We start from the raw sequence: 17,500 nt of genomic DNA, 5'->3' as shown, positions 1-17,500 counted from the left end.
ACAACATATAATTCATAATTACCTTGATAAAGATATCAATTAATAAAAGTTGATAGAGAGAGAGCAAAAAACATTACAACTAAGATGGAAAAAGAGAGAGGAGCACATACACATATATATATACACAATATATATGTGCGTGCATATACGGTGCATTATTGAACGCGATCCGTCAAAATGGCGGCTAAATATATAGATAAACATGCATACACACACACACCCTCTCACCAAGGTATGACTATTTTCTCTCCCCCTACCCGAGGGATGGAGAGAGCTAAGCGTGACAGAAAAGGAATATATGCGTGTATGTATGTATGTATGCATGTATGTATATACACATATATATATTATATATATATATTATATATATATATATATATATATATATATAATATATATATATATTATATATATATATATATATAGCCAGACCCTTGCTATTAATCATATAGGGGAGATACCGTATACTGCACACATATATACTATATATGTATACATATATATAAGAGAGAGAGAGAGAGAGAGAGAGAGAGAGAGAGGAGAGAGAGAGAGAGAGAGAGAGAGAGAGAGAGAGAGAGAGAGAGAGAGAGAGACCAGTCAACAGCTATCACATAAGAAAAGCCATAAAAAAAAGCAGAATAAGAACAGAGAAATTACTCAGAGATCGTGTGACCGCGGTGCCTCCCTCCTGCAGAGGCTGTATAATCTTGTGAGCACGTGCCCCATCCCTACAGAGAGAAATAAAAAATTGTGAAGCCTTCAGTAATCCAATCTACAATACAGAGTGGTCTTGCGGGATCTGCTCATCATGCATTAATCTAAAGAATTGTATATATATATATATATATATATATATATATATATATATATACTATATATATATATATATATATATATATAATTTATATAATATATTTATATATGTACATACATACATATATATATATAATATATATTATATATATATATATATATATAATATTATTAATATAATATATATATATATATATATAATATATATATATATATATATATATATATATATATATATATATATATATAGTCCTTCAGTGGACAATATGCAGCCGTATTTGTTGTCGTCATATATTCTACATATATATGTGTATATACACACACACTCACACACATATATAATATATATATATAATATATATATATATATATACATCTAATAAAAGTGGTTGGGTTAACTCCATTCATAATCAATTTTCTCTGGTAAAACGAAGTTAATTTGCGGCCTAGCTATGGCAGACAAGAAGGTACAGCTGAAGAAGACACGAGTGGCATCTGTTGCAGCCATGACTTTCGAGATGAAAATAGACTTAGTCACCAGAACTCGTACAACGACCACTAACCCTACCAGGACGATTCAACTGAAGTATCAATGCCAAGTTTCAAGCTGTTCCTGACATTTCTGTACACCTTACATGCAGGTTTGGATAAAATTTTTATAATAGTTTATATCTATAACTTAGGAAGCATACTAATAACAGTTTATAACTATAACTTCAGGAAACATACTAATAACAGTTTATAACTATAACTTAGGAAGCATACTAATAACAGTTTATATCTATAACTTAGGAAGCATACTAATAACAGTTTATATCTATAACTTAGGAAGCATACTAATAACAGTTTATATCTATAACTTAGGAAGCATACTATGTACCAAGTTACTTATATAATAATCGTCTCTTTATAAATTATGCCTTAATACTCATGTTCCCATTTCCGTCCATTTTCTGATCGAAGAAATATTACACCTTCCCAACGAGTATTCATTATAAATAATATATCTTCATGACCGGCTCCTTTAATAGAAGGGCCTGCTATAGGAAAAAACTCTTAATTCTGTAGTATTTCTACTACTATTTTCGTGTAAGTGATAGCATTAAACATAACACTTACATTCTTTGCTATTGAATTTTTGTGAGCTCGAATATGTCAAAGAGATCTCCCCTCCCCTATTTACAATAATCAACAATGTTTGAATCTGAAAAATAAAAGAAGCTTTATCGATTTAATATGAGAAACATTTTTTTTCACATTTTAGTCAATCTTTTTTTTTTATTAAGTAAATTTACATAGTATATACAGCAAGTATCTATATACACAGATATGACACTGTTACAATATATATATTTTACAATATTTTTAATACTAATACAAAAATAAACATTGACTCTCATTGCTTTAAACTACAAAGTACTCTAAAACAAATACCCAACAAACAGACGGCGGTTTCTAGCCACCCTGCATGGAAGATACTGAACACCCATTAGCAAGAGCATTAGTCGTCAGGGAGGTAGAAATAGGATCACACTTTGGTGGTATTACGCGTTCACGTGCAGGAAGTGGGCCCCCTCTGCTAGCAACATCTGTGCCACACAAGAACCTAAACGTGTCTTAAATGGTGCCATGCAACATGACTGATACCTTGATATATATATATATATATATATATATATATATATATATATATGTGTGTGTGTGTGTGTGTGTATATATATATATATATATATATGTGTGCGCGCGCTCGCGGGCGCGTGAGACAAATCACTGGCACGTGCAACGTCTCAACATAAAAAAAGACTGGGAGGGAAAGGCTGATTTAGTGGTGAAACACACACACACACAGATATATATATATATATATATATATATATATATATATATATATATATATATATATATATATATATAATTTATAAGCATTAATAGAGAATACAGATAAACTAAACAAAGTAAAATTGAATAAACAAATTTGAACAGTTGTATAATTTATTGCTTTTTGACTGACAGCAGAATGATACTAGAAACAAGAAAAAAAATTTACCGGACAAAATTAATCAAAGATTGATGATAAATATAGAGTAAACACAACTGGACGCTGTTATTTCATATACTGCCAGACTTTATTGAAAGTAAATGTTAGGAGACACTTTAAAACAATGAATATACTGATAATAGTAGAATAATAACATCGTCAGCGACATGAAAGAACTAGAGGTAAAATTTAACAAAAATCTGTATAAGAATATTCACCATGAGGTAGAATCACACTAGCCTTTTTTTTTTTTTTTTTTTTTTTTTGGCCTGCAGCAAGCCGTTGCTGCCCAAAATGGAAAACACGAGAGCTTGTTGCTCAAGATAACGGCTTCCCAACTGGACAGCGAGCACAAACCGCGAGCATGGCATCGGATGTAAACAAACAAGATGGCTGCTGCAAATAAGACGTGCTTTCCCTTGGCAGTTTAGAGTCCAATAAACCTTTAAAGATAATAAAAATCTACTTTGTTCATACTGTGATAGTTGTAGAATTCTTAAATTCATGTAATATTCCGATAATACATATTACTGCAACAGTTGGAAATTTTCTGGGTGCCATGATGATGTCAGCTGATAGGTTTCGTTTACAGTTTTTCCTATTCCCTCCTCGAACCGCGAGCTCGTAGTGTGACGCTACAACACTTTCGCTCGCTATCATCGGTTGGTAGTAGGCGAAAACCTCGAGCAAGAAATAACTAGTGCGATTCCAGCATAAAATAACATTCTTCATTTGGCATCCTCCGAACTTTTTATCTCGTTTCACTGTTTGAACAATTGGATTGTTGCTATATCCATACATGGCCATCAAACTGGGGTTATTTAGACATGGAATGATGAACAGATCGTCTTAGGACTCTATGAGCCTGTTACAGAAAAGTGACAAAAAGTCTCAGATTATTATTATTATTATTACTATCTAAGCTACAACCCCAGTTGGAAAAGCAAGATGCTATAAGCCCAGGGGCTCCAACAGGGAAAAATAGCCCAGTGAGCAAAGGAAATAAGGAAATAAATAAATGAAGAGAACAAATTAACAATAAATCATTCTAAAATAAGTAACAACGTCAAAACAGACATGTCATATATAAACTATTAACAACATCAAAAACAAATATGTCATAAATAAATTATAAAAGACTCATGTCCGCCTGGTCAACAAAAAAGCATTTGCTCCAACTTCGAACTTTTGAAGTTCTACTGACTAAGGAACAACGGGTAGAAGTCTCGTCCTAATAGATCTATTGGTACAGTTCATCCAATGTAAACGTCCACAAACTTTACAGCGATACAAGCGAAACAACTGCTATTTAGTTTGCCGGTGATACATTAAGTTTTGCTGTAATGTTACCAACAGGGATACCTCTTTAGGAGCTTTGAGATGTCGTGACCCAGATACAGAACTTTATATGAATTCCATTTGCTGATTCTAATAAAATGTTTCTGGCTCTTCCGAAACAGATATCTAGTAAGTAAAGTCGGGCATTGTATAGAAGTTAAGGAATAAATTGTGTCAAAACTCATTTGAATACCAAAAGCAGACATTAGTTGCTCCCTAGATGACCTAGCGGGAGTCTGTGTTCCCGCTGAGAGGGAAAAGTGACAGCTAGATTTTCTCCTAGTACTGTAATTGCTTAAATATTAATTCATTCTGGGTTTTGAGTAAATTTTGGTGTTCAAGGAAACTTGATAATTACATTTTTCCTTCTATGTTTAGTCTAATTTGTCGCAATATGAAAAATGAACAACAGCATTAAGTGATCCGAAATCAAGCTTAGATCGCTGACCATGGGGGCCAGGGAGGTTTTATCTAACTTCCTTGATAGGGGCAGTTATAAAGTTTAGGCCTAACGACACCCTCTCAGTCTCTTACCCCGTTAGCATGATTCATAAACATAACCATTAAGGAGAGAGAAATATGTTACTGAATACAACGATGTTATTTGAGCATAATGAATTCAGCAAATCGTCAACAACTTTTGAACACATCTTCGTCGAAATAAAGGAAAAGAGCATATGTCAGTTATATCTATAGTCCATTTCTTTTAGCGATGCATATTTGCACCGACTCGCAGCGGTGCCCTTTTAGCTAGGAAAAGTTTCCGGATCGCTGATTGGTTGGACAAGATAATTCTAACCAATCTGCGATCAGGAAACTTTTCTGAGCTAAAAGGGCACCGCCGCGAGTCGGTGCAAATATGCATCGCTAAAAGAAATGGACTATAGTCGATTGCTGTGAAGTAACACTATTAAAGGAGCTAGAGATTGAGTATCCACGTCTAGGGTGATGTAACGTACGAAATTTAATCATACACTATTGTAAAACTATTCACTGGGTGGAAAACATTTGATTTCTTCTGCACGGGGAATCGTCACAGTAAAGTGATTTATAATTACACACATTTTTGTGGCATCTCTGATTAACCTAGTAGATATGATCGGTGAAATGATACCATACGCTATCACCGACAAGGTTATATTTTTTTTTCTTTTTTTTTTTGTGCAATTCAAGATTCAAACTACTTAGAGTTTTGGGGTCGTTAGACCATGTCCTATGCCACAGATGAGCTAAATAAGGGCTTCTGCTTTGACTGTCTATTTTGTAGTGGTCACCCATCCAAGCACTGAGCTTTGCTGATCGGGCATCCACTGGCATAAAAAGTGTTACCGTTGTACATAATCGTAGTCTAATATGATTCTGGCATTCATTTCATAAGCGAAGGGACAGCATTTCACAGACACAAACATTAATACTTTCATTTTCTTAAATTATCAAAAGACAAGAAACTTCATCCCAAGTAAGCTGTAATTTACAAATTGTTCGACGTTTTATCTTATTGATCAAATTTACTTATAATAAATCATAATTTGTAGGTATGCACTTTGCAAAAAAAAATTTACTTATGGTGAGTTTTATCTCATTTCTAATTATCTAAATAAACTAGATTATAAAAATGAAGCTGAATGAATAGGGTAGATTTTCATGCGGCAATTTATATTGCAATTAATATTAGTGTTAACCTTTAATCAAGGCCAAGTGGCACTTGCAGAATCTTGAAGGCTCCTGACTGATCATAATAACATCAGGAGAAAAGTATCATTTACCTATTTGGTTAGAACCCAAAATATTCGTGTCAGATCATAAAAAGTTCTCCAATAGTAATGAAATTTTTCTTTTATTTCGTATAAAGAAACTAAAATCAACCTTACTTTCATCTTGGTAAGGGTAGAAGAGACTCTTCAGCTATGGTAAGCAGCTCTTCTAGGAGAAGGGCACTCCAAAATCAAACCATTGTTCTCTAGTCTTGGGTAGTGCCATAACCTCTGTACCATGGCCTTCCACTGTCTTGGGTTAGAGTTCTCTTGCTTGAGGGTACACTCGGGCACACTTCTATCTAGTTTCTCTTCCTCTTATTTTGTTAAAGTTTTTATAGGAAATATTTATTTTAATGTCACTATGCTTAAAATATTTTATTTTTCTTTATTTCCTTTCCTCACTGGGCTATTTTCCCTGTTGGAGCCCCTGGGCTTATAGCATCCTGCTTTTCCAACTAGGGCTGTAGCTTAGCATTTAATAATAATAATAATAATAATAATAATAATAATAATAATACTGTATCTATGCTTTTTATATTCCTATCATGAATGAAAATAGGATACAAAAAGAGTATTCTGATACGTATGTGAATACAGCACGTTTAACATCCCAAAATGAATGAAGTTACTGACCCTTAATTACTGTGCCACCGTGCTGACGTGCGCACTCGTGTTTGCGTAATGAGCTTGTTGCATATGCAAAGGATGCTACACACTATGCGGTTGCTATGTCCGAAGGGGAGGTTTGTTTCTCACGAAAGTGAATGAGGGATATTCACGCAGTCAGTCAGGAGGAAAACACAAATTTGGATTTTTCTTTCACACGAGAAAAGTTAAAAAAAGCAACTTGATGTCTTGTTGTACTATGCCTGATCCCACTTCTCACAAACGGTGAAAAGAATTCGTTTGGCAAGAAATTCGTAAAAAAAAAAAAAAAAAAAAAAAAAAGGCAATTCATTTATCACTGATCTCCATTGAATTATATTTTGAATTTTCACCCACTGAAATCTGGTCGGTGCCAACGTTGGACAATTCCCACTTTTATGAACACATCTTCGCCGAAATAAAGGAAAAGAGCATAAGTCAGTTATATCTAGCCGATTGCTGTGGAGTAACACTATTAAAGGAGCTAGAGATTGAGTATCCACGTCTAGAGTGATGTAACGTACAAAATTTAATCATACAATATTGGAAATCTATTCACTGGGTGGAAAACATGTGATTTCTTCTGCACGGGGAATCGTCACAGTCAAGTGATTTATAATTACACACATTTTTGTGGCATCTCTGATTAACCTAGTAGATATGATCGGTGAAATGATATATTCACTTCGCTGTGAGTTGAATGGGATCAGGAATAGAGCGTAGGGCTTGCAACATCACCCCTTATTACTAGCTGAGTAACTGGAAGGATGTAGCCTGCCGTTGAAGACTGCAAGGACATTCAGACTTGTGTGCAACTGGCGGCGAAACCCTACGTTTAATGGAGGTATTCTTTTTATGATTTATCAAAATTCCATGGCCTCTTTCACATTAGCCTGCACACATAACAGGGATGGCGCCAGACGAAAAATGAACGAACCCTTAACACCTCACACCGTTCATTTGTTCGCTGCCGCATCAATTATTGCTATAACTTTCAACCATTTTAATATTCTTTAGAGCTGAGAAGACATGGACAAACGAAGATGTTAATTATTTTCTATTAATTGAATTTAAATTGGCTCTGTTTACAAACAGAAATTTTTGTGACTTAGATATCCTCAGCTCTGAGGTATGTATGTACTTTGTAGTTAGGCTATATGACTAACAAATCTCAGATTTGTGTATATTGTAAGGGAAACCACAACATCCATAAAGAATTGGAAACTTTTCAAACATGTTTATAATAATACCAATAATGATAATAATGGTAGCACAGATAATGCAGTATGAAGAAATTTCTGAAAATTTTTGCCTTATCTTCTTTTTTTAATGCTCGCTAACTTAATAGTGAAACAAGGAAATTTTAAAGTAATAAAGAAAGGTAAAAGTCAATGGTTGCATTACATCAACCGATTGACATTGAATCGATTCGTATTTCAGCCTTCTGACCTTCAGTCTGGATGTTTCTGCTTTTTCAAGGCCTTTGATTTTCAATCTCATTAAAGAGTCTTTGATCTCAGTGATCAATCGATACGCAGCAATCAATAAGATTCTGGTATATATATATATATATATATATATATATATATATAAATATATATATATATATATATATATATATATGTATGTATGTATACACACACACATATATATATACAGTATATATATACATATATATACACACATGTATATATACATAAATGCATATATATATATATATATATATATATATATATATATATATATATATATATATGCATTTATGTATATATACATGTGTGTATATATATGTATATATATACTGTATATATATATGTGTGTATATATATGTATATATATACTGTATATATATGTGTATATATATATATATATATATATATATATATATATATATATATATATATATATATCAATTTAGACTCTTTCTCTAAATAAACATCGACGTTAGGCCTATTTGAAATTTTCAAAGCCAAACTTATAAAGGACATTTATAGTCTTCTCCCCTTTGTTAGAGATATTAGGAGATCTATCTCAATAGCCTCATCTACGTTTATGTGGAAAACAACCAGACGTCTAGTCATAGCTGATAGCAATCTCCTACGTAACTGAAGGTAGTCGTGAACGGCGTGTGTGTTTGTACGACACCGTGACGTCGTACACATAATGCCGGGCCGGACAGACGTTGAGGGTACCGCAGACAAAACCGTACAGGTGTGAAAGGCTTCTCTAGACCCATCCGTCAACTACTTCGTCCGGCGTCGTACAGGACAAATTTGCGGGCTACTGTGTAAGGGACCTGACGCGCCTAGACCTACCAGTACCAGTACGATAAGGATAGGGAAGTGGGGAATATGGGGAAAGGATAATTACCCCTGGATACAATCCAGTTTATAGCCCGAAGGCAGGTACTTGGGATGGGAAGGAATAAGGAAAAAAAGGGGGGGGGGGGAAGTACAGGAAAAGAATAAAAGAGAGGGGCAGACCCTCATGCGACATTAGATAGCAGTAGAATTAATCTGAGAAAGGAAGAGACAGGCAGGAAAAGGAAAGGTTTTTTGGTTCACGCTAAGCAAAAGGACACCAATCGACTATCACCAATTTGTTGATTAAGTAAGGTTTGATGGTTCCTAGACCTACATTCTCAGCAACTTGAAAACTGACGAAAGTATCTGGTGTATTATGCTTTATGAAGCATAGTAAAGGTTATTAGGTTCAAGTATTTTCTGATTTTCAGGCACACTCAGCATGGCATGGCCAATGCAACATCTTTATACATGTAAGCTTTTTTTAGTTTAAAATAGATAATTCATCTCACCAGATCATATTATTTTAATATTAATATATGAGGCAACCCTTTTTATAAGCTCCTATTTACACGACTAATGGTTGAACTGTAAGAAATGTTATAATATAAAATCTTCATTTTAAAGACATATTTCATGATCCATTTGTATTATATATACACCTCTACCTTTATAGGCTGCGAATTGAGTACCTTTGTAATCCAGAGTGGCCAATGTAACCGATACTGATTAGAAAACTCAACCACATGCATCATTTTTCAGACATACGTAGGTGCCTTTTGTTTTGATGGGATATATAGCCTAATAGTTTTTCAATTCTTGGCCTTTTTGCACTAACTATCAGTTCTAGAACTATACCATCAAGTTACAGTATGTAGGTTACAGAAATGTTGTAATAACCCTAAGCTCAAATTGCATCTAACGTCATGCATAACCATTAAGAACATTTCATGTTCCACTACATTGATTCAACCTTTCTCCGGAAAATATAAATTCCTTTTAGGACCCATTGATGACGTGGCATCACAAGATGCAAGAAAAAAAAAAGATCTGCGAGACACGCCAGATGTTGGGACTACCAATTTTTCTTTTGTCATATTGAGCTCCTTTGATGGTGGTTCATTAGTTTGAACTGGGGTGGCCTTACGCACGAGCGGGCGGTTGCAAAACAAGTGTAGAAAACCAATGAGGAGTTCAAGAGCTGTTAGAGTAGACCTCAAAACTCATTCCAAAAGCTAATACCGATTTATTAGTCACAAATTGCGGTATCTTATGAACCAATAATTGTTTTTGCCACATAGGGCCAAAACCTTAAGCTAATACCGATTTATTAGTCACAAATTGCGGTATCTTATGAACCAATAATTGTTTTTGCCACATAGGGCCAAAACCTTAAGCTAATACCGATTTATTAGTCACAAATTGCGGTATCTTATGAACCAATAATTGTTTTTGCCACATAGGGCCAAAACCTTAAGCTAATACCGATTTATTAGTCACAAATTGCGGTATCTTATGAACCAAATATTGTTTTTTTTTCAGATAGGGCCAAAACATTTAGCAATTTGTTCCATGAATCGTTAGTTTTCCGTGCGAGAATCCTATTTCAAACAAGTGCAAAATCTGAGTTTGTAAGAAAAGGCAGCTGAGAATGCAAATGAACAAAAGTAAGGCGATGAAGGTAGGATAAATACATACTGGTAAGTTCTGCCGATCTGCATGGATGAGAAATGGAAACAGTTGAATCGTTTATGTATGTAGGGTAAGTATGTATGTATGTATATACATAAATATATATTTATATAGGCCTATATATATATATATATATATATATATATATATATATATATATATATATATATATATATATATATATATATATATAGACTGGGTCCCTAGAGATTGTAAAAGAAGCAGGGGAAGGAACAGAAAATGATGGACTGACGAACTAAGAAAGTTTGCGGGCGTGGATTGGCACAAGAACACCATAAACAGACGCAAGTGGAAAGGCATGTCTGAGGCCTGTTTCTGCAAAGGGACTAGTAATGGCTGATAATGATACATATCGTCATCAGCCGTTACTAGCCCACTGCTGAACAAAGGTCTCAGACATGTCCTTCCACTTGTGTCTGTTAATGGTCTTCCTGTGCCAGTCCAAGCCCAAAAACTTTCTTAGTTCGTCAATCCATCGTCTTCTCTTCCTTCCCCTGTTTCTTTTACAATCGCTGTGGACCCATTCTGTTATTCTTATTGTCCATCTATTGTCTGTCATTCTCGTTATATGTCCTACCCATGTCCATTTCTTTTTTCTTACATGTTGTTAGAATATCTTTTACTTTAGTTTTCTGATGTATCCACTATCCACATTGCTCTTTTTTTTCTGTCTCCTAGTGTTAATCTCATCATTATTCTTTCCATAGCCCTTTGAGGTGTAGCTAGCTTATGTTCTAAGGCCTTAAAGGTTCCAGGTTTTTTATGCTTAAGTTAATACTGTTAGGACCATCTGATTAAATATTTTTTTTTCTTTTTAGAGAAAGTGGCAGTTTACATTTCATAATCTCATTTTGTTAATCAAATAGTCTCCATCGCATGCTTATCTTTTCTTTCTTTAAATTTCGGTCTCGTGTTCTAGGGAAACACACAACACATATATATACATACATATATATACAGTATATATATATATATATATATATATATATATGAGAGAGAGAGAGAGAGAGAGAGAGAGAGAGAGAGAGAGAGAGAGAGAGAGAGAGAGTTCTCCTTGATACAAAGAAACAATAAATGAGCATTTAAGTACTCGTTTAGTTGTGAAATTAGTAAAAAGGACTCGGCCTACCGAATAATAGCTGATGAGCTTTCATTTCAAGCGACAGTAAACTTACATATAAAAGCCATTTCACTTAAAAACAGTTCATTTGTTCGTTCTCTGATAAGTTTAAGACAAGCTTAAGGAGCTCAGATAACTGTCCCTATTCTATAGGCCTATTTCTACAGTACTTAAGATATTAGTCTACCATTTTCTCCTCGATACTTAAATGAACTGGCCTTATAACCGTGCCTAATGAATCATGAAATGATGGAAATTACAAACATGGGCATGTAAGAAAGTTTTGTTTACGCATTGACCCTTTTCCCTGCAATGAAATCTATAAGACTATACATAACAATAAATATATACGGTAGTTGAATCAGTAGAACTTCAAAAGTTCAAACTCGCAGCAAATGTTTTTACGTTGAACAGGCTTACATAAGTCCTTTCATAGTTTATATATCAATTATATATCTGTTTTAATATTGTTAATGCTTTTAAAATGTTTATCTTAATTTTTCATTACACCTTACATCGTTTATTTATTCCTTTATTTCCTTTCCTCATTCGGCTATTTTTCCCTGTTGCAGCCCTTCGGCTTGTAACATCTTGCTTTCCAACAAGGGTTGTAGCTTAGCTAGTAGTACTAGTAGTAGTAGTAGTAGCAGTAGTAATAATAATAATAATAATACTCCTCTATGTACGGACATTACACACACATGTGTATATATATATATATATATATATATATATATATATATATATATATATATATATATATATATATACACACACATATATATATATATACACACACACACACACACACATATATATATATATATATATATATATATATATATATATATATAAAATCAAGAAAGCTTTTGATACTCGGAAAAAGAGGGTTTGTCTCATCACAGGCCCTGTGGACATTAGACACAGGCCTACAGTGAGAAGGAATGTGGGAGTGTACACTGGGAATGCTGTACTATCTGCAAATATTTACAGAGAGAGAGAGAGAGAGAGAGAGAGAGAGAGAGAGAGAGAGAGAGAGAGAATTATATTTGTATTTATGCCTCTACATGGCAATTTTCTTTACACCGCCTTCAGCATTCGATTCACACTTGAATTGAAGTCACATGTCTAATTTTAAGGGATGTTTCTCACAGAAAATTACACCTGCGTTATTACAAAAGAAGGTATGAGTGTCCCAGAAGCTAAGGATAAAACGTGTAAATCAAGGTCTTAATAAATTCAAATTGGTAATTCATATTCTAGAATGATATTTTGTTAATTTATTCTCATCATTTATTTATTTCCTTTCCTCACAGGGCTATTTTTCCCTGTTGGAGCCCTTGGGCTTATAGCATCTTGCTTTTCCAACTAGGGTTGTAGCTTGGCAAGTAATAATAATAATAATAATAATAATAATAATAATAATAATAATATACGAAGGTAAACTTCGCAAGTAAATGTTTACAGCGGGTATACTTTTAAAATCAGACAAGATCGTCATCGAAAAAAATGGTTCAGTTCAAAATAAGATAAAAATGTACAAGTAACATCACCTTACATCAATCAAATTAGAGATCGAAAATGCGAAAAAAAAAACATAACACGTCAAGTAACAATTGATTACAATACACGATTTTCTACAACATTAAAAAAGAGAAACTTGTCAAATAATAGAAGAAAACCAAGCTTTAAAGGACGTGACCATGACAAAAGACATGTGGTGTATATACATACATAAAAAACGATAAAATTGAGAAGTGAAACTATGTACAGGACACTCCTATACCAGCATATAACAATACAGGACAACACTGGACAAGATCAACAACTTTACAAAGAGGCGTAATCAAGCGGCCCAATAAACACCGTCCTTCAGGGAGAAGGACACTCCAAAATCAAACCATTGTTCTTTAGTCTTGGGTAGTGCCATAGCCTCTGTACCATGGTCTTCCACTATCTAGGGTTAGAGTTCTCTTGCTTGAGGGTACACTTGGGCACACTGTTCTATCTAGTTTCTATTCCTCTAGTTTTGTTAAAGTTTTTATAGTTTATATAGGAAATATTTATTTCAATGTTTTTACTTTTCTTAAAATATTTTCTTTTTTCTTTTTTCCTTTCCTCACTGGGCTATTTTCCCTGTTGGGGCCCCTGGGCTTATAGCATCCTGCTTTTCCAACTAGGGTTGTAGCTTAGCATTTAATAATAATAATAATATAAAATGTTCGTTGAAAATAGATTAAGAATCTCATACAAATCATTCTAACTTGAAGAAAAAAATAAATAGCCAAGGTCACAGCACTAAAAACAATCCTTCCACAATATACAAAAAAAAAAAATCTAACACTAAAAATATTGTATAAACGCTACTACTAGGCCTAAACATTATCTTTATGCTGTTCTCTGTATTTTATGAAAATTCTTCTTTGACTTAAATTATCTTATAATTCAAGTAAGTTCTACGGACTTATGTCCTGTTCATTTTCATAAAAATTTATAACAAATTAATAGAGTATTCACAGGTTACCCTTCTTCGCTAACATTACCTATGAATATAGCTTTAAAAAAAAAAAAAAAAAAAAAAAAAAAAAAACTTTTACCAAACTAATTGGTTTAACTGTTATTTATCTATTAATTGGTAGATTTATAGAATTTGGAGAGGCCATTCCGATGGCTGTAAGAATGCAAGGCAGTGCAATATATTCAAAATTCTTCCCGCTTAAAGAAATCATTGAATCTTGTGACTTAGGCCTAACTCATTTTCTACTCGGTAATGAGCATTTTATCTAGAGTATTGGAAAGCCGAATAAACCTAACAATAAACTGATAGCATCTTTCCGAAAATGTTAAGAAAACTCATTCGCAAGACACGTGACTTGATAGTCAAATAACCGTCATTAATAAAATACTTAGAGCTACGTTTGTATGAAAATACAAGATGAAAGTGTTATAATAGGGACCTGAAAACTATTAAGCTTGAACACAAATGCTAGCGAAATAACTGATAACGATACAGAGCAAAATATTAACTGGAAAGAAATTATTTTTTATCACACACCAAGGCCCGCCTGAACAGACCTTTAGTGTTTGGTGGAGGGCGAGAAATAAACCCCTAAAAGTATAAAGATACCGAATACCTGTGCATGTTAAGACTTACTTGAGAATGAGGAGAGAGCTATTTTCTGAAGGTGTGCCTGGACATCCTTGGCGTATATAAGAACCCCGGAAGCATTGAGCGCCAAGGCGTTTCCGACTTTATCGCGATCTGGGCAATCGCCCCGGGACACTAACGCCACCCAAGGTTCGGAGGACGTGGGTGATGGCGAGGACGCCCAAGGTAAGGTGCATCCGTCCCTCTTATCGGGAGAACCACCTTCTTTAGGTCGCCCTACGACCACAAGCCCGGAAGCGCTGCCCACGGCTCCACTTCCGAATTTGCCCACTTCCCGAATGTCGGTGAGACGTGCCCCCGTGATGGGATCCACATAGGAGATATTGAGGTGGGCTAAGGTGATGGTTGCCCCTTCGTAAGACCACTCGGCAGAGATGCCGAAGGTGAAACAAACAGACATACACGCACAGATCAAAGAAGCCCTGAGAAGCATTTTAATGGCTCTGGTGATAGATTTTAAATTAATAAGATATATAGAGAATAGTATAACTAAGGTATAGATGACGAGAAAATAAGAATGAAAGGTAATAAAAAGGATTTCAGGACTTGAATCTCTTTAAATCCATCGAAATTTTTGTTTAAAACCTTATAACACCATCAGGTGAGGATTGTATAAACGAAGTTTTTTAACGCTGTCAATGCATTGGAGTCTTGATCAATTTTGCCATTGTACGGATCTATCATGAAATCCGCCATCCAATAATCTTTAGCTAGATTGAAGTATCAAACGTTGGAATATTCCAACCATCACAGGGTAACTACGAATCATCGGCCTAAATGCTTCCAATTGATTGAATAGGTCTATGAATGTTAGGCACACCGTTGTGGTCTAATGAGAGAGTCCTTGCTCACCTCACGTGCTTCTTTCACGAAAGGAAAAACGATTTCTTGAAATTAACACTTGAAAACACTGGGGGGCATATCACTACTCATGTACCATCAGGTGAGCTGAATCTCCTTGCTCATGAGGGGAAAAACGTCAAAGAAATAAACTGGCGTCCGTGTGTTACTTTGAGCTTTAACGAATATCACAGCGTCTATTAGCAACGGATCGACCGCTCTCTAATGCGGCTGCGACTTCACTGAGAGAACGTTGTCTTGTTCAGTTTTGTTGTGCCGTTGTCTCACTCAGTGTTGCCAGATGGGTTAGTGTAAAAATCCCTAAAAGTGATAAAAATCCCCATTTCCATAAATATATTGTCTTCTAATACAGAAATTACTTGCTATACTCCATGTAATTATAAATAAACTAATTGCAACAATATAAAGGTTTACTCATCGCTGTTTCTTCTTCATAGATATATGTACAGAATATCGTCACCAGTCATCCAAAATCTAAGGATAAATTCCAAAATGTAGGGATAAGTCCCTAAATCTAGGGATAAATACCCATATCTGGCAACCCAACTCTCACTCGCGCTTGGTTTCCTTGAATGTCGGCAACACTGGCAGTGGCTGGCCAGGATTGGTCGACAGTGTTCACGCGCTCAGACATACATGAGCCGCTAAACGTATGATAATCACTACAGAATCTTTATTAAGAGTATTTTGTGTTGTGATGTCTTGTCTAGATATTCTTTGCGTAAATATTGTAATTATCAATGTAACCTGTATAATGAATGGTACATTTATCTGCTTTAGATAGAGAAAAACTTCTTACATTGCTAGTCCTGAAAGAATCCTCACCCGGAAGATACTTTTCAACTTCTTGTTTATTGATTATCCCTAATTCTAATTTACAGCTCTTTCCATGATTAACTGTTTCGTTGTATTTCAATATATTTGATTATGATGGCTACTCTAAATTTCTCATTTCAATGTCAATGAACGTTAATAAAAATAAACGTAGTTACAAGACAGTCCTTGCAAAAACATGCATGCTGCACTAAAGTACATTTGTTTAATTGATAAACCAATTTCATCAGTATACACGCACACACACACACACACACACACACACACACACACACACACATATATATATATATATATATATATATATATATATATATATATATATATCCTGTCACTCTCAGGAGGAGAGGAATAGTCATACCTTGGTGAGAGTGGGCACCCTTGAGGTACACTTGGAAACCGCACTGTCACACAAATTGCCAAACCAGCGGATTGCAGGCAGTTAATTCTAATAGCCAGGCCTTCTCCATCACGAGACTCAATACTACGCAGTACTCTAGAAGTTTTATTCCAGCTGTTACCAAGTTGTGGAATGATCTTCCTAATCGGGTGGTTGAATCAGTAGAACTTCAAAAGTTCAAAGTTGGAGCAAATTATTTTTTGTTGACCAGGCGGACATGAGTCTTTTTATAGTTTGTTTAGGACATATTTGTTTTTGATGCTGTTAATAGTTTATATATGACATGTCTGTTTTGACGTTGTTACTGTTTTTAGAATGATTTATTGTTAATTTGTTCTCTTCATTTATTTATTTCCTTATTTCCTTTCCTCACTGGGCTATTTTTCCCTGTTGGAGCCCCTGGGCTTATAGCATCTTGCTTTTTCAACTAGGGTTGTAGCTTGGATAGTAATAATAATAATAATAATAATAAGAAAGAGTAGGGGATTAGATATGAATGTGTCCGTGTG

At 34.5% G+C, this 17,500-nt stretch overlaps 1 protein-coding gene across 1 annotated transcript in view; it reads right to left on the bottom strand.

Annotated features, from left to right (window-relative positions):
• The window catches only part of LOC137643781 (uncharacterized), a 213,883-nt gene extending 197,873 nt beyond the window's left edge, over positions 1 to 16,010 (bottom strand). Inside the window, exon 1 of the mRNA XM_068379572.1 lies at positions 14,882 to 16,010. Coding sequence (XP_068235673.1) covers positions 14,882 to 15,329 — 448 coding nt within the window. The 5' untranslated portion in view covers positions 15,330 to 16,010. The remainder of the gene's footprint in view (positions 1 to 14,881) is intronic.
• Positions 16,011 to 17,500: the final 1,490 nt, after the last annotated feature.

The sequence above is a fragment of the Palaemon carinicauda genome, chromosome 1 (genome assembly GCF_036898095.1).
Source record: "Palaemon carinicauda isolate YSFRI2023 chromosome 1, ASM3689809v2, whole genome shotgun sequence".
In the NCBI taxonomy this organism is placed as follows: Eukaryota; Metazoa; Arthropoda; class Malacostraca; order Decapoda; family Palaemonidae; genus Palaemon; species Palaemon carinicauda.
This window is presented reverse-complemented; position numbering and strand designations above follow the sequence as displayed.